The sequence below is a fragment of the Camelus bactrianus genome, chromosome 1 (assembly GCF_048773025.1).
Source record: "Camelus bactrianus isolate YW-2024 breed Bactrian camel chromosome 1, ASM4877302v1, whole genome shotgun sequence".
Lineage (NCBI taxonomy): Eukaryota > Metazoa > Chordata > Mammalia > Artiodactyla > Camelidae > Camelus > Camelus bactrianus.
Genome location: NC_133539.1, coordinates 61,569,369 through 61,587,868, shown reverse-complemented (window position 1 = coordinate 61,587,868; position 18,500 = coordinate 61,569,369). Strand labels below are relative to the sequence as shown.

The 18,500-nt window shown below is 43.7% G+C and overlaps 1 protein-coding gene and 1 pseudogene across 2 annotated transcripts; one reads left to right on the top strand and one right to left on the bottom strand.

The window, feature by feature from the left end:
* Nucleotides 1-571: 571 nt before the first annotated feature.
* SLC51A (solute carrier family 51 member A) lies at nt 572-17,837 on the bottom strand. Of its 2 annotated transcripts, none has more exons than XM_074365275.1 (9): nt 16,398-17,837; nt 15,695-15,789; nt 5,623-5,777; nt 4,569-4,645; nt 3,975-4,133; nt 3,300-3,411; nt 2,864-3,010; nt 1,250-1,355; nt 572-708 (listed from the first exon to the last, which is right to left on the bottom strand). In XM_074365275.1, exons 1-9 carry the CDS (start codon nt 16,433-16,435, stop codon nt 572-574), a joined length of 1,026 nt encoding a protein of 341 aa, XP_074221376.1. In that variant the 5' UTR covers nt 16,436-17,837. The 2 variants fall into 2 exon arrangements, with proteins under 2 accessions (XP_074221376.1, XP_010957624.1); XM_010959322.3 differs by having other exon boundaries at nt 4,569-4,642; nt 16,398-16,679.
* On the top strand, nt 4,813-4,982 carry LOC123618142 (U4 spliceosomal RNA; annotated as a pseudogene).
* Nucleotides 17,838-18,500: the final 663 nt, after the last annotated feature.

Here is an 18,500-nt window from a genome sequence, read left to right as displayed (position 1 = left end):
TCCTTTTGCAGCATGGTACCGAAGACTCAAAAAGCCACTGTCCCACAAAAGGAGGCTGGTCCAGATCTCCCAGGTCTAATGTCATCAGTGCCCTAATGACATATCTGTAAGAGAAGGAACACTGTCCATCTGTTCTTCAGAAGTCTGTGTTTCTTTGAGACTTTGGGTTCATACTGCTTGGCTTGGCTGAGTTCTGTTCCTGTTATTATACTAGGAAAACTACGATATACTCTTCACCCTTTTATTTGCTTTGGAAAGATTGAGAGTGAACTTTTAATATACAAGCTTTAAGGGCTGATAGTGGCACCCACAAAGGCACTGTGCCCCGTTATAGAATATCAAACTCCATCCTGTTTATTATAAAACTTAAAATACCTTCCTCAGGCCAGATCCAAAACAATTTCATCCTATCGCATAGTTCACATTTGTCTCTATAGTCAAGTGTATGTGATCTGCCAGCTTGCGCTGACAATGGAAACCACCCCCATTTGGTCAAGGTTGGGGGTCAGTAAAGAAATCTTGTGCCCATCTAATGAGTACAGTGTCTCTTTGATTGTCCAAGTCATCCACCTCAGGCTTTGACGTTTGAATCCAGATCTGGAGAAGAGAAAGGTTCATACCCGACCTTGCTGTCTTTCCTTCGGTAGTACATTCGTATCAGCACAGTTATCAGAAAGGACTCCAGGATGAGGAGATGGCAGTTCATCACTGCAGCGTGGGGCGAAATATAATGTTGGTTATGCTAACTTACAGATGCAGAATCCCACTAGCAGCCCTGGCGTATAAGTTGAACAACACTTTATCTAATTTCTCCTCAAACCAGGACCTAGAGATATTAAGTTGTCAGAAGTAACATAGCAGGTTAATAGTAAAGCCAGAACCAGAAGTTGGTTCTGCAATTTGAGGCCAGCATTAAACTCCATTTCTTTTGTATATTTTATCAGCATGACCTTCTGCTTCCTCACCAGACCCATTCCTCTTCCAGGAGCTGAGGACTGAACTCATGGCTTCCTGGGTTGGCCATCACGACTGGCCTGAAGCTGTGGGCTTGCAGCTGTCCTCTGTGTGATCACAGAAGTCATAGTCTCCTTAGTAGAGCCTCAGCTAGATTTCTTGGAGGTTCCTTTTTGATCAGAATATTCTAAGTTTTCTGAGGCTGGCTGGCCCACCTTCTGTTCTAAGGTCCTCTCTTCCCTGACCTCCCCGTCTTGACCATCCTGGCCTGGGACAGGCGCCCTTATGTGCTCACCTTGAGACCTGATTTTAGAGGAAAAGGGTGGCGAACAAGCAATCTGCCCACTGTTGGCCAAGACTGAGAAAATGGCTGGCTGCACGGCAGACAGAATAAGGAGCGCCTGCAGAACAGAAAAGGAAAGTGAGGGCAGGAGGCCCAGCATCCATGGCGCCGAGGACAGCTGGCCCACTGCTGTGTTTGAAATGTGTCCTGGTACTTGCCCTCTCTTGAGTACATACACTTTTCTAAAGCACAGCCTCTTCTGGGCAGACTTGGCTCATCCAGGCTTCCCCATAATATTCATGGGCAGGCTCGGCCATCAAGGGGTTTTATCCTATGGCCTGACCCTAAGGGGCCCAGGTCCTTTCTGTGTCCCTTCAGTCTCTTACTCCATTTCAGGCTCTTCTGTCTTCCTACAGACCCTCTGATTCTACCTTCTATGTGCCTGTAAATTCACATTCCAGTGGCACTTGCTTAGATCAAATGAGAATGTATGTGAAATCACCCTGTTAGCTCTACAGGAGTCATTGTGCCTTGGGAGTAGGAGAAGGGCCCAACAAGGAGAAGAAAGAATGGAGAAAGAAGGAAAACAATATTGGGCTAGAAGTCATTGCATTTGCCTTTGAGAGAATTTTCAGAAAAGATGTGAAGATGAAGAGGCAATGTGATGAGAAGAAGGGATGTGGGTTTAGGAGTAGACAGATCTAGGTTTAAATTCCAGTTCCAAGCCTTATGTGCCTTTGAGCAAGCCCCATAACATCTGTTTCCTCACTGGTCAAAAAGAAATAGTAATGACTCTTTAAGATTGTAGTGAACATTTAAATGTAATTTATGCATGAAAAATGTCTATGTGGTACAGGTAGTTCATAGTTGTAGCTGTGATAATGTTGATGTTGCTGGTGGTGATAAACTATAGGGTTTTTAGAAGTAATGGGTAGAGAAGAAGAAAAAAGCAAAGACATAAGAATTTAAGGTTGGATAATCACATGTGTTATGGGTTTCATTGTGTCCCCAGAAAAGATATGTTGAAGCCTAACTCCCAGTAGCTCAGAATGTGACCTTGTTTGGAAATAGCATCATTGTTTTGGTTAACTAATTAGTTGTAATTAGGTTAAGATGAGGTTAGTAGGAGTAGGGTGGGTCCTTATTCCAATATGACTGGTGTCATTATAAGAAGAGGAAAAGAGACGTGAGACACAGACACATGAGGGCGAAATGCCATGTGATGTTGGAGGAGTGATGCCACTGTGAGCCAAGGATGCCAAGGGTTGCTGCAAACCACAGGAGTCAGGAAGATCAAGGAAGGATTCTCCCTGACAGGTTTCAGAGGGAGTGTGGGTCGGCTGAAAGCTTGATTTTGGACATCTAGCCTTTAGAACTGTGAGACAATAAATTTCTGTTGTTTTAAGCCACCCAATTTGTGATGTTTTGTTACACCAGTCCCAGGAGACTATTACAGCACAGAAAAGCAAAACTGGGGAAGGGCAGGGATTATTTTCCAAATCTCACAGGAAACCTAAGGCTTAAGAAGCTTCCCAGACCCACTTTTAGCCTTTATTAGTCTCGGCTCTGAACCCCTATTATTTGTGGCTGATTATTAGCCATCTTTCTCTCCCAGGGTATGGTTACCTGGAAGAGATAGAATTTGGCTCCCATGTTCTGCTCGCCCAGGTGCAGCTTGGCTTGACGGAAAACGATGCCCAGGGCCCACAGAGCCAGCAGAGTGGACACACCGAGGAAAGTGTTGATCCACAGAGCTGTGCTCCTCTCAGAAATCTGGTGGCAGACCAGGAAGTAGTCAGCAAGGGAGGCAGGCCCTTCCTCCTCCCTTTATTTCCCCTCTCCCATGGTGGGGAAAGTAAAAAAGCCCAAAGCCTTGGCCTCTCCCCATCCCCTCTCTTCCCACTGGAGTCCACGAGCCTCTACTTTTCCACAGTCACCCTGTCCCCGGGGCTACCCCACCCCTGGGGCCCTGTATCAGGTGATATTGGCCCCAACTCTTCCTTCTAGAGCTCAAAGGTATTAAATGAATCTTGGGCTTTGCTGCCCCTCACTCCTTGCTTACGTCTGATGGGTCATAGACGCCATCAGGGACGAGAAACAGGCCCGCTAGGCTCAGTGTTATCTTGAAGAAGGCATACTGGATGGGGCCGAACATCAGGAGCTGAAGCTTCTTCCTGAGGAGGGAAGAGGGTTAGGAACATGGGTGAACAAACTACCTGCCCCAAGAAGCCCTTCCTGCTCCCTCACTGGGCTCCTGGGCTGAAGTGTGGCTGCCATCACAGTCACCCAACGGTTAAACGGATGTGGACTCAGGAAAAAGCCAGAATGTTGACAGCCTTGGGAACCTTCCCTCTTGCCTCCCACTCACTGTCAGACCAGAATGCTGCCTTTTGAGCAAGAACTGAGTGTTGATCCCAACTTTACAACCCAAAATGGACAAAAAAGGGGAAGTAAATAGCCCAAAGTCTAGTTTGCTCTGGGTGGTAGTTTGTAGGGGGCGGTGAGCTTAAGTGATGGGAACTTCGGAGTTCTCCTTCCTCTGCTCCTCTCACCTCTGGGTGGGCGCCCAGTGTGAGGGCGCTGGCTGTGGGATGCCCACCCTCTCATCACTGGTTTTGTTCCATACAAGCCTTGTTCCAAGAGGCTTGAAGCAGGGCTGCGAGAGCCAACAAGGCTCCGGGGAGAGTGCAGGCAGAGGCTGACCTGTTCCTCCCGCTGCTTCTCCCTCCCGACTTACCTGGTGAGCATGATTTTGGGGCAGCAGGGGCAGCAGCAGCAGCAAGGGCCTGTATGGATCCTCACTGGGGTGTCCTTCAGTGTCCTCATTACTGCCTCCTTCCCACCAAAGCCTTCCACCATGATGTGCATCAGCAGGTAAAAGTACACCGAGTAAAACCTAGCGTCAGGAGAGAGGTGGGCCTGAGTACACAGAAAGGGAGGCGGCGGCAGCTGAGAGGATACCCTGTGCTGCCAAAGGAAAATAGACTGCAAAGGAGGCAGGGAGAGGTGGGGCTTCCTGAGGGGATCACAGTAGGGACTGGGTGTTCTAAATGTGTGACCCAAGAGGAATGAGAGAGAGGACAGGGTGGGAAGAGGGCAATTTTGGGCTATGGGAGCAAAGTGGCACCTGAGGATGAACTAGAAGTTCAAGAGACCTGGATTAGCACAAGTTGGAAAGTGCTAGATTTGTGATCAGCTGGTTTGCAGGGATTTATGGAAGGGACAGGGGATAAAAGAAGACATGGACTCTGGAGTCTGGGAGAGAAGGGAGCAGGGAGAGGACCCCAGAAGGATATACAGCCCAGAGCTGGGGGTGGGGCAGGACACTCACGCGGCTATGGTCATTTCCACAAGTGTGAGGGCACGAGGGATCCAGAGACCAAAGCAGCAGAATGCAGACACTGTCTGCTTGGAGAGGAGCAAAGAGCAGGTTAGGACAACGAGGGAGACTTCATGCTCACCTTTTGCTTCAAGGACTTAAGGAAGCAAAACTTAAACATTTGAGGCATCATTACTTAAAGGTGGCCAGCTGAAAAAAATAACTAACTAAAACTTCTTAAAAAATTCAGCTGTCAAACTTTGCACAGTGGCAGTATTGCAGCCAATGAGGTTTATCTGAGGTGTGATTATTGCCAATTAAAATTCAGCTGTCAGTTTATTCCTTGTCTAGGGTTAGAGACAGCAAGTCACTTTGAGCCAGGGGCTCTTTTGAAGACTCTCTCAACCTATATTCATGGGATAGGAGGTTAGTTTGTCTTTAGAAGTAAGTGGATCAAGATCCAACCCTTCCTTTTCAACATCCCATGTTATTAGAGCAACCCTGATGACTTGAGATGGCCCAGGCAGATGTTATCTGGCAGGAAAGGGCCTCAAGGACTTTGTTCTTCACCCCACACAGACACAGAGCTCACCACAAGGAAAGAGAAGTCCTACCTTATGGCCTGAGAGCAAGCCAAAGAGCTATCCAATGGCTGTGGGGGAGTTAAAAGGACCTGCAATGTAAGGGTAGGGTAAGCATGACCCCATAGGGGAAAATTCTTCTCCTACTACATGCTGAGGAACCACTGCTCTGTCTGTACAGGAATGAGGCTTGCTTTTAACAGCAGTATCATAGTGAGGGAGTAGTGAGTGGGGCTGCTGGTGGGCTGAGCAGTTTCTCTAGCTGTCTCGGTGGCTCTAAGGTTTCGAATACTCTATCCCACTGTCCGTTGATCTTCCAAGCAAGGGGTCCTGACTGCAAACAGAAATCAGATTAAAACCCCCACCCTAAGGTGGTAGAGGAAGGCACCTCATTGCTGACTTGAATTATTGAGTTTAAAGGAATCCTCAAAATGGACCCTAGTTCCTCTCTGGTCCCTCTCAAAGAGCAGCTACCAGGCCCTCACCGTGGGTGCAGAGCTCATCCAGAGAAGAGTCTTCCTCTTGATGGGGCAGCGAGTGTTCTTGTGTATGTAGACAGCATCCTCCAGGAAGATGGCGATTGAACCCAGGACAAGCAAGGTCATGATGACCGTGAGGGAAATCTCCACAGGACCCAATGCTAGAGTGGAAAGAGAAGGCAGACTTCAGTGAGGTAAAGACCACGACTGAGGAGCAGAAGATGTAGGCTTCCTCACTTGAATCTAAATTGCTTTACCACATCTAGAATTACCTGGTCTAGGTTCCCTTCCATGCAAAAGATGGGCTTTTTCTTAGACCTACAGATCCAACATGTGACTAAGAAATAGTCATTCTTCTGCGGAGATGGGAGACTAGACCAAATAACTACAGGTACGGTAAGGCTTACCTGAACGAGGGTATTGACACCAAACCAGTTTATATTGCAAAATTAGCAAATATTAGCAAAAATTCTGAATTAGGAGGTCAACAGGGCCTATTCACTTTTCTATCTCATTATCAGGTGTCATGCTAGCAGACGGGGACCAATAAACATTATAATTGAAGCAGAATATAATTCATGCTTTACTTAGAGCTGTTTAAGTTTTATTTCAAAAATTATGTCACAAAACTGGGACATTAGGAAGGGACTTTAACAAATGGGTACAAGTAAAGTCTCCAAGGACATTTGACCCATGTTGGCTTCACACTTAGTCTTATACCAAATGTGGTTGAGTAGCTCTCTTTAGTGTTTATTCAAGTTATTTGAGGAGCTGTTAAAAAGTAGCTGCCCAGGCCTTGCCGTCAGGGATGCTATTTCAATAGATCTGGGATGGAACCAGTAATCTACATTTTAAACCACCTCACCCGACAATGGCAATAGCCAGAAGATAAACATTTTAACAAACACCAGTGAAGCTACTCTGGCCTCACCATTTCTAACAGGAGAACATTAATATAATCACAGTATTTGTTGCTGGACATGTGATTCATCAGTGCAACAATTAGTTTTAAACAAAGGGTTCAGTGTCCTCAGCGACAGGAGGAGTCTGCCAACAAGCCCAGACCTTCGTTTATCTAAGTCTCTTCCCTGGTTGGCAAACTCCTTTCCACCTCCTAACTGGCTAGATGACAGGAAGAAGTTGGGGAAGACTGTCAGAGTCCAGTCCGTTGTCTTATTGCATTGGGAGTACATTATGAGAAAGGTATTGGCTGGCCTGCCCTATGTCTTGGTGACTGAGGGCAGCTCAGGCAGAGATGTTACTGCTGACACCAAGGCAGGGAGGAAGGCGACCATACCACAGTAAAGACTTGAGTCATTGTCAGCTAGATCAGTCACACCTGACGGCACCACAAGGAGCAACCAGGACAAAGGTGAATTTATCAAAAAATGTCATGTTGACCCTGGTTGTTCTTATTTCAGAGCACATGTTTGTCTCTGTTTCTGTTTGCTTTATCCAAGAGGCCCTTTACCTCTGACCAGAGTTAGGTCTGTGACCACTCCGGAGGACCTGCCACGGGGAAGGTGGTCCTTGGATTCCAGCTCCCAAGCTGCACTTCTGAAGTCAGTGGTAAGCTTTTCCTATCACTGGCTACAAAAGACTAGGCTGTGCTATTTTCTTCCCTCCTCCCCATCCCTTCCTCCACTCCCCTCCATTTAGTTAGGTCACAGCCCTCGCCCACTGGGTGACTAAATTACTGGCTTGGCGTTGCTCTTGCTGTGTGGCTCTGTTGCCTCTTTCTTAATTACCTCTCTAGATACTGTTCCAGTAGGCTCTGCAGGTTTTAAACATTAAGAAAACTGGTTGTAGTCCTTTATTAAAAAGAGACTTTACCTTTTCCTCTTTGAAGCTTTAAAAATATAAAAATCACAGAGAATTTTTTTTCACTAAATTTTACCCTTATGCAATAAAAATGTAGATTTTTAAAAATCATGATTGTTTTATCGTGAGATACACATAAAGCCTGCCACATATCAAAATAATTCCAGATAGATTAAAGAGATAAGCCTTTAAAAGTCAAACAGGGAAAACTGAAAGAAGAGAAAAAGAGAGAAGTGTATTTTCATCAAAACTTTGGAAAGGGAAGATCCGCCTAAACTTAGGTGCAATCCAGGAAATCACAAAGAGAACAATGGTCAAATCTGATATAAAAAGTCTAAATTCATGAGTGTTTGAAAAACAAAAAAGGCAGCAAGCAGACTGGGGGAAGCATTTTAAATAAATGTGTACTGAGAGAGGATATTTGCTATACAAATATCCAACAAAAGACTCATATTCATAGTATATAAAGAATTCCTCCTATCAGTAAGGAAAAGAACACAATTTTTACAAATAAAAAAAGATCTAAACAGTAACTTTTCAAAGTTCAATTCAAATGTTCAAGAAGTATAAAAAGGTTCTAAATATCAACAGTCATCGGGGAAATAAAAATGTGAGATGCCACTATATACCCACCAGAAGGGCTGAAGTTAAACGGAATAATGATTCTAAGTGCTGGTGAGGATGAGAAACAATTGGAACTCTCATACGTTGCTGTTGGGAGTGGTACTAGTACTTTGGAAAACAGTTTGTTAGTATCCATTAAAGCTCAATATACACCTACCCTGTGACACAGAAACTGCACTCCTGGAAACATATTCAATAGGAATGAGTGCCTAGAATCACCAAAAGAACGTTCAGAGCAGCATAGTTCGTAATGGCTCAAATGGGAAATAGCCCATTATGTTCTTCAACAAGAATACAGATTAAGAAATTTTGATATATCCCCGTAATGGAATTACTGTTTGATTTTGATTACATCAATTGAAGAATAGGGAAAATTGATCAAAGATGTGTTAGAGCTTAGGATAGTGGTCTTTGGAGGAGTATTAACTGGGGGGAGTATGAGAGACCCTGCTGGATGCTGGAAATACTCTGTATCTTGGGCTGGATGGTGGTTTCATAGATGTACATGTAGGTAAAAATCCACCAAATTATATACTTAAAATCATTGCCCTACAGTATGTAATTTATACCTAAAACAAACATCAAACACACATTTACATGAACAAAGCAGAATCAAAATTAGCACAGTAAAATTATAATCATGTTTAAAGGATTTGATTGGGTAGAAAAAGGTAGAAAAGAGTTGAAAGGAAGAGTGAGGCACCAATATCTTTATCTTACAAAATGGAAAGTGAAGAAGTACTGTCCATAGTTGGCACAATAAGAAATAAGCCATAGGTACAGTATATATAGCTATAAAGATAGCCAACTAAAATATTGACATAATTATATAGAAAAAATGGAAGAGGTTGGCACTAAATGAGCTAAATCTTCATGTATTATAGAGGCGGCCACAGATAATGTCCAAAATTAATACCCCAGGAAATAATGGTAGTTTGAAGGCAACTATCAGGAGAATCATCAGCTCAAAAAGGATGAGGGAGATTAGAAATAAGAATAAATAGGGCAGGGGATTGTTGGTTTTCATTAGTAGCCCCTTTGTGCTATTTACATTTTTAATCATGTTCATATATTATTTTGATTAAAAAAAATCATTGCATGGAAAATATGCCTAGGGGGAGGGTATAGCTCAAGTGGTAGAGCACATGCTTAGCGTGCAGAAGGTCCTGGGTTCAATCCCCAGTACCTCCTCTAAACATAAATAAATAAACCCAATTGCTGCACCCCCCTCCAGAAAAGAGTTAGAAAAAAAAAAGAAAAAATGCTTAGAAATACTAAAAAAATCAGCAATGTTGTCTTTGGGTGATAAGACTGTGGGTAGTTTTTGTCTTCTTTCTTTTACAATTATTCTGTAATGAATATACATTTTATAACAAAAAAAATTTTTTAAAAGACATATTTTGCCTAATATATAATAATGTGAAAAATTCATATGATGTCATGCATGTAAAAACAAGACATAAAATATAGTATAGAATGATTTCCACTAATGTTAAATAAAAGCATAGAAAACAGAAATTACACTACAATATTTGCAGTGCTGGTCTTGAGTGGTGGGACCATATATGACTTTCCTTCTTTTCACTTTTCTGTATTTTCATATTTACTGAATTATTTTTACAGTAAAAATGTTTAGTTAAAAAAATACAGACAAAAGATAAAGTCCAAATAGCAGAAACCAAAATTAATTCAGTAGATTTCTAAAATCCAATGTCCATTTTCGGAAAGGGCAGTCACTGCAGGAGGCCTCTCCTCGCCTCACTCTCCCACCCGCTCCTTGACTCTTGTCCTCATCAGCTCACTGAGAACTGATAGTAGAAACAGCCCTTCCCAAAGCCATCAAGGCCAAAGCCTTTCCCAATCTTCATTGTCCTTGACTATTCCCTGGTCCTTGAAAACCTCCCCCCCTTGACTTGCAGAACCACAGTCCTTCTGGTTCCCCTCCTGGCCTCTGACCCTAGGTTTCCTCTCCTGATTCCTCAACCTCTCCTACTCAGAGTGTTCTCCAAACTCAGTCACTGCATCTCGACTCATCTCTGTTTACTTGAAGTTTCCTACCACTCCTCAGCATCCCAACAACCACGTGAGCTGTTTTCACCTCCAGGATTTTATAGCGCTTGGCTTCTGCCTGTTCAGCTTTTCTCCCTGAGCTCGTGTGGCTGTGGCTCCTTCTCATCACTAAGCTCTCTGCTCAAATGCCTCTCCTCAACCAGCCTCCCCTGAGTGCCCAATGTGCCATTACTCCGCCCCTTATCTGCCCTCCACAGTGAGGTTATGTACGTATTTATTTAACTGTTTATTGTCTGTCCCCATTGAAGTGATCGCAGTATAAAGGGATTAGGAAAGGATAAATTGGGAATTCGAAATTCGGGGAGTGAGGGAAATGTTAGCTATCTTGATTGTGGTGGTGGTTTTTCATTGGTGTATACATCTATCAAATTTTACTTCTGAAACATGTGTAGTTTACCATAAAGGAATCATACCATAATAAAAGTGTTTAAAAAAAAAAAGATTCTGGCAGGCATGGAGATCTAATCACCTTGCCCAAGACAAACCTTACGTGTAAGTTCCCTCTTATTAAAACTGCCACCTACCAAAAACAAAAACAAAAACAAAAACAAAAAAACTCACCAAAACAAAACAAACAAACACAAAAAACTCAGCACAAAGGCAGGGACTTTGTCAGGCTTATTCTCTGTTCCTTTCTCCAAGTGCCTGAACAGTAAGAGTGATTGTTGAATGAAAGAAAGGATCCCATGGGAATTCCTATTAGCTCCATTTTATAAGCTTTTTCAGTAAACTAGTCTTAGAGAGTTGAGCACCTTGCCCATGGTCACCTAGCCTGGAAGAGATGAAGCTGGAATTTAAACCCAGGGGTTCCTGATCCTAAGCTCATTTTCTTAACCATCACTCAAGCTGACTTGGAATGTGTTCACATAGATACCGGAGGAAATGTGGAGTAACATAAGCAATCAGAGCAACTCTAAAGATTGCTTACGTTTATGAAGGTGGGGGTGAGGCAACTCCGACTGTTAACACAGAAGTGCTTTTGCACTTTATCTGCTGGCATTGGTGCTCTGTCTTTCTCACACTTGCAGTATCTACAGGCTGTTGTATCCACTTCCATGGTGCAAAGCTGAGAGAGAGAAGTTCCTTGGCATCCATAGTCTGACACCACTACTCTACCTTAAACTCATTTCTCTTCTTGGAAGATTGTTCTCTATCTTATTTTTCTGCATCTTAATAGGCATTACGGAAAAAAAAGTATCCTGTAGCACAAAGATTTTGGGAAACACTTTAAACAAAGTTAAACAAGTTTCTTTCCTGCAGAATATACTGAAGTTTTAAATCTGATTTATATTGTTAATTTCCAAAAGGAGTTTACAAAAGTTATTTTTCTACAGGTTCTGTTCTCATGGAGTGCTCTTTGGGATTAGTATTCCAAGGAACGCACTTTGGGAAAATGCTTGTCTAACTGACTCATCTGAATACAATTATACCTTTAGCAACTAGCAAATTTCCCACTGTCTGTGTAATAGTGAAGATTATTTTTTAATAATGAAAACAATATAGGAATATTAAAATTTTGAAAAGTGTCACCCATAATCCTAGCTAGTTCCTAACCAAAAATTATTTTCATTTTTGCATATTTGTTTCCATAGAGGTTAAGAGCATAGGCTCTGAGTTCAAAGTAAAATTCTACTCACTGCTTGATCTACAACCTTGGACAGGTTATTTATCCCCTAATTAAACCTCTTAGCATGGCATGTAGTATTTGCCCGATAAAAAGTAGCTTTAAAATACATCCTGGTTGGTAGCTCACAGAGAAAAAAACGTGACAATGAATATATATATGTTCATGTATAACTGAAAAATTGTGCTCTACACTGGAATTTGACACAACATTGTAAAATGATTATAAATCAATAAAAAATGTTAAAAAAAACATCCTGGTTAAAGTGCATACATATTGTATTACTGCAATCACACTGTAAAATTTAGTATTCTGGTTTCTTTAATCTAACATTTCATCACAGCCTGTCAAAAATGACTTTTATAATTTCTTTAATTATAAAAATTTTTAAAATATCAAGGATAATAGAGCAAACATTAATATACTGATAATCCATTTTAAGGAATGTTATGATATTGCCAATTTTGCTTCAAAAGTTATCCTTAGAAAGATAAAGTGTTACAGATATATTTGAAGGTCCCTAAATATACCTCTTGGATCCCTTTTTCTTCCCTACCTCACCTTCCAGGGCTAACTACTATTCTGAAGTTGGTTTGTATCTTTTCCTGAATGTTTTAATTTTTCACAACGTATGTACATACTCAACATATTATATTGCTTTGCATTAAAAAAAATCTATATAAATGGCATTATTTCGCAAAATGCTTTTCTACTCAACCTTATTTTCATGGTTGTTACTATTTTCATTATGACAAACAAATATTACCATAAACACTCTTAGATGTGTCTCTTTGGCATGTATGGGAGAGCTCCTCTATTCTTATACCTCGAGTTAGAATTGCTGGGTTGTAGGACATGAGAATCTTCAGTGTTAAAGGTGTCTAATTACTCTTCAAAGTGGTTATACTAATTTATACTCCCACCAGCAGTCTACAAGGGTTTACAGTTCCTCTCAAATTCACCATCACTTGAAACTATCAGACTTTTAATTTTTACCTTTAAGAGAACAGTGAAATGATATTTCATTGTTTAATTTGTGGTTTCATAATGCCTAACAAAAGAGATCATCTTTTTGTATATTTATTGGCCATTTGGGTTTCTTGTTCTAGTATGAATTGTCTGTTCATATATCTTATCTAATTTTTATTGGGTAATTTTTCTTATACTGACTAATCATCCTTGTTAGTTATAAAGCTTGAACCTATCTTCTCCCAGTCTTTGGTTTGGCTTTTAACATTGTTTATAATGTTTTCAGTTGTATAGAAGTTTGCTTGCTTTATGTAGTCAATCTTCATGATCATTTGTGCCTTCTTGAGTTTTATTTAAGAAAGTATTCTCTACTCCCAACCATAAAGATATCTTTCCATATTTTCTTTTGTAAAAATGTTTGCACTTTATACTTGGTACTTAATATACCTGAATTAAAGCTAGGTTGGAGCTATTTTTATGTTTATTTATTTGCCATAAGGACAGGCAATTGTCCAGCATCACTTCTTGAAATGTCCATCTGCCCCACTGAGGTGTGTAGCATCCTTTCATATAGCAAGTCCCCAATGGGCACATTGGTCTATTTCTGAGCCCACTATTCTATTTCATTTCTCTACTTGTCAGGCCCCTTGCAGTTATTACCCTATTCCTTTAATTATTCTAGTCTTTTTTTTTAATTAAAATTTTTTTTAATTTTTTTTTTTTTTTGAGGAGGGAGGTAATTAGGTTTATTCATTTATTTATTTTTAGAGGAGGTGCTGGGGATTGCACCCAGGACCTCATGAATGCTAAGCATGCGCTCTGCCACTTGGGCTGTACCTTCCCCTCTAGTCTTCTTATAAGCCTTAATCTCTGGGAGGGCATGCACCTTCCTTGCACTTTTCAAGATTGTCTTGGCTTTCTTGGACCTTTACTCCTCCATATAAATGTTTGGATCAGTCCAGTAAAAAAAAAAATCCTATAAGGATTATAATTGCAATCATATCACGGCATTTCAAAAACAGATTATTGAAGGATTCAATAATTCATCCAGAACAGCTTTTTCTTAGATGGCATTTAGTTTAAGGAACAACAGAGTTTATAAATAAAGGAGGAAGACACACCCTCCAATTGGCACCTCTTCCTGACTCTCCTATTTCTGTCAGTGTCGTCACTGCTGTCCAGATTCTCTGAGTCATCGTTACAGTCTCTTATTTCCTTCATTTATCTTGTCAAGATATTTACCAGATTGCCTATATTTTCTAAACTTGTCTTTTTTTCCCTGACACTGATCTGGCTCAGACTCTTGTCCCTCATGCTTCCTAGGGCAGTAACCTCCAATTTATATCTTGGCTTCTCAAAAATCTTCCTCAAAGTCCATCTTGATTACTGATTAATAATGGTCCTTAAGCACTATCCAGCCCCTCCCAATCTCAGAGCCCTCATCCACTCCTCTGCCTGCAGGATAAAGTACAACTCCTCTGCCTGACACTCAGCAGGCTCCACCTTACCTTCCCAGCCCTCTCAATTGTCCCCAGCTTCCCCACCAGTAACTTTGAATCTTGTGAGATCCAGCTCCTCAGTGTCTGGAGAAACTGCCTACTCATTCTGTCTCCACTCCAACTCCAGCAGTGCCCGGTCTTCACTCTCCAACTGCTACCCACTCCAACCTGGGAACAAAGCAGTACGCCAGACCACCACACCCAGAACCCAGAATGTTCTCCCTGCTTTGAACATCCTGAGTACTTCTATTTGTACATTTTGTAGCAAAGCCATGGGAGATCCATTTTCACTGTGTAAGGCAGGGTTTCTCAATCTCAGCATTAATGACACTTTGGCCCAGATAATTTTTTCTTGTGGGGACTTTCCTTTGTTTCCAGGGCAACATCCCTGACCTCTACCCACTAGACAGCAGTAGCACCCTCTCATGGTAGCAAATGAAACTGCCTCCAGATGTTGTCAAAAGTCTTCTGCGGGACAATATTGACTGATTGAAAATGCTGGGATGAGGGAAGACTTGTACCATCAGCCGCACCTTTTAAACAAGAGGACCCTGAAGGTGGATGTAGCATCCGCCTACTGGCATGAGCCACAGAGCAGCCACAAGGCTTCTCTGGACACCCTCTGGCAGTTCGTATTCACTCTGGTTCACAGCATCTGAAACGAGGCTAAGCAATGTCCAAGGCTATGCCCGTGCCTGCCTCCTAGTGCACACTGATCACATCCTGCTGTTCAGTAAGTCTACTTCTTAAGGTGACAACATCAAGAAGGAGCCTGGGAAGGCATTAGGGATGCCAAAGAGATATAGACGCCTATACATCATGTCCAAGAGGTAGTTGGTCGTGCAGTAGGAAAACAAAATTAAATTTGAATGTGAGCCACATTCGCTATCAAGATGCTAGGTTATTTGATTGTCATTTTTTAGATGTTCAGGGAATAAACAGAGTCCCTTCCTCTGCCTTTCACTTTCAAAAGCAATTCAGTAATAGGATCTACTAGGCCAACACTGTCACAATACTTTTATAGGTTCACCTAAGTTTTAAGAACATTATTCATAATAACCACCTCTCTAAAATGATATAGACCCTTTCTCAAGGAGGCTGTTGTGCAGGCCTCAAGGGGATTCTATGGGGCTGGGATCATTTGGGCACCAACCTGAGTCCCCGTGTGGCCCTGGGGTCTGAAAAATGCTCCAGGTTAGTTTCCTCAATTTGAATTGGGGAGGCCCAACCTGCAGGTTTGTCTCTGGGCCAGATGGTCACACCCCTCTTTTGGCCTTTTGGCTCCTCAAAGAGTTGATCTCCCAGGTTTTTACCATGATAGACAGACACTAGACACACTTCCTCCCAGACCCTCCAGGCCAGCCAGTTCAGGACTACCTCTCCTTAGCTCCTCTCAGCTGCCCTGACTCCTGCTGGGATGCTCATTTTTCTCTCTGATTTCAGGTCCCTCTGGGGAAGGTCCCTGACTCACCTCTCAGAAGTTGGGCTGCAGTGGGAGGGTAAGAGAAGCAGGCGGCGGGAACGCTGTAGTTGGTTTTCAGTATCTCCAGAAGATCTGCTGTGTACCTGGAGAGACACCAGCCTACAGTCAGGGGGCTTGGGGAGTGGGGAGGGTAGTAGAAGGGACACCAGTAGCTCGATACTCCCTCAAACACTCCTGGGTTCAGGGAGCTTGTCCATTTCCCCTCAAGACCCTGATTCTTAGAGGGAATGGAAAATTGGCCCAGGCTGGTGTGAATGGCAGGCTGCCACCTAGGCCATGGGCAGGTCTGGCTGCAGTGCTCAAAGAGCTTCATTGGGGCAGCAGCCCAGGTAGGGACTGGCTAGGGAGAAAGAGCCGGTCCCAGGGAAACAGTGGACCCTTAGTACCAGGAACAGGTCCCCACCTGATCAGGGCTCTGTGCATGCCTCCCATCTCCCTCATCTCTGGGCTCTTTCTCTCCCTGGCTGGGGGCTAAAGCTAAGGCTCTGAGGGGTCATACACCAGCCCAACCCCACAGTATCCCTAAGGACCTCCTGGGATGGCCTGACCATTATTAGTCTTGTCTCATTCTGTGTGCTGGGATCCAAAGGACCCTGGGAGGGAGGATGAGAGGGAGGGACAGGCCAGAGTGATAGGGCCCCCTGCTGCTTAGCAATTGCCTCCTGGCTCAGGGCCTGCCACCCGCACTCACCTGGGGTCAAGCTTTATCTGAGTCCTGCCTGGCTCCATCGTATTCCTTTCCTCTCCAGCGAGGGGCAGGCAGGTCGGGGGCCCTGAGGGAGGCGGCTCCTGCTGGCTGTGCTGCCTGCAGGACTGGGCTGTGGGTAGGTGGAGTGGCTGAGTCTTCCCCTCTGGCTCTCTCTCCTCAGGCCTCCCGTGCCCACAAGTTCCTATCTCAGAGTTCACCCCAGAGGAATTTGATCCCCTTGCTGGCTGAGTTCCCTGGCTTCTGACTCCTCCCTGTCCTTAGGTGTGGCCCCTCCTTTCTTCCTCCCACAAATGCCTTTGGCCACCCCTTGCCCCGAGCCGGCCCTCATCCTAACTTTCTCCTAAGGAACCTTCTAGGGTGGTGGTAGAGACAAAATTCTTGATCTTCCCTGCAATACCCCTGGTCAGCAACCCCCCCTCCCCGAGAACCTGGCTGGAACTGAGGCTCTGTCCCCCTGGAGATGGAAGAGTCAGGGCTGAGGCCTTGATTATGTTGATGCTGTTACCTTGGTGTGTGGAAGGGTGGACCAGATGGTGCATGAGGTGCATGTGGGTTTCCCAGCCCACAACAACCTGATGACAGGCTTATGCAGCCAAACCGCCCCCGAAGATGCAGCAGATGAGGAGGAGGCTGTATTTAAGAGGCAGAGTTGCTGAGTGAAATTTCCGAGCGTTTTGACAGATCTTGAAAAACTCTGCCAAATTATGTGCTTGTGAACTATTTTATTGATTGGTAATTTCTCTTTTCAAACAAATTTAAACTTATTTGAGGCCAAACTTAGTACCTCTAGGTTCCCAGCACAGCGCCTCACACATTCTAAGTGCTCCTTAGATTTGGTTCCATGACTGATAAAATAGTAAAAATCTCAGCAACAGTAGCTAATGTCTACTGAGCATTTATGGTACACCAGGTCCTGCAGGAACCGCATCTCATTTAAACCTTACAATTACTCTGATAAGGTAAATGCTACCTTTATTCCAATGTTACAGATAAGGAAACTGAGGCTCAGAGAGATTATGACACCAGGTTGGAGGTGAGGCAGAAGGGAACTGCATTAGGGATTCTGTTGAGGTTTGTGTGAAGTTTTTGATAGTAAAAAAAAAAAAAAAAATCCCCATGAGATGGTCAGGAGAGTCAGTTCTGGGAAGGCAGAGGAGGCTCCCTGCTCTGGGTTGGTGAGTGGATACACAATCAGAGGAAGCACTTACTGATGTGGTACCAGGAGGACTCCCTGCTCCTGTCCCAAAGCACCTCAAAATATTTCTCAAGGGTCAAGCTGAATCCTCTCCTTCTTTCACCCCTGCCCTAAAGTACAGTTCCCTGGACAGGACAATGTAGTGATCCAGGAGTCTCAGGGGCCAATTACCTCCTAAGGTGGAGGTGAGGGCACAACAGTAAGACAAGGGCACTGACCTCCAGGGGGTCAATCCCCTGGGCCCCGCCCTAGCAAAGACACAGGCTGACTCAGCTTCCTCTAACCATTACTGCAGGAGCGCTCCGTGGGTCATTCATCTCTAGCCCACTGAGAGGCCTTGAGGTTAATTGCCTAGAGCCCTGAACTTTAGACTTCCCTAGAGCAGAACACAGGGTGCTGAGGATATTCCCTGAAGCTTCTTCAGGACAGAACTGGGGACTGAGAGAGGTAAGGCAGGGGGTTTGGAGAGCAGCGGCAGTTGGAAAGGGAAGGCCACTGGGCTGATCCCCGGTGTTTCAGCAGCTGGGCAGCAGTAGCGGGGAGGAGCAGAGGAGACAGGGTTAATTCTCAGGATGGATGTTGATGAGGGAGGAATGATGGGGCATTGGTGAGAGGGAGGGCTTCAGTCTGATGTGGTACTTCTGCCCCACCCGAAGTCCCTCAGTGGCTGTGGATTAGTTACGGCTGGTCCATCCAGAGCTAAGACGTGGCAAGATGAGCTGGATCCGATTCTTCTCTTGGTAATTTTGGATGGCTCCCCGTCAAACACAGATTTTTAGAATCCAGCAGAACAAATTCTTCATTTATGTTTTTTGGTTTAATATTCCCCACAAAATCATGTTAACATGATAAGACACCTATCACTTCAGTTTTGGCTTTTTCAGTGTAAG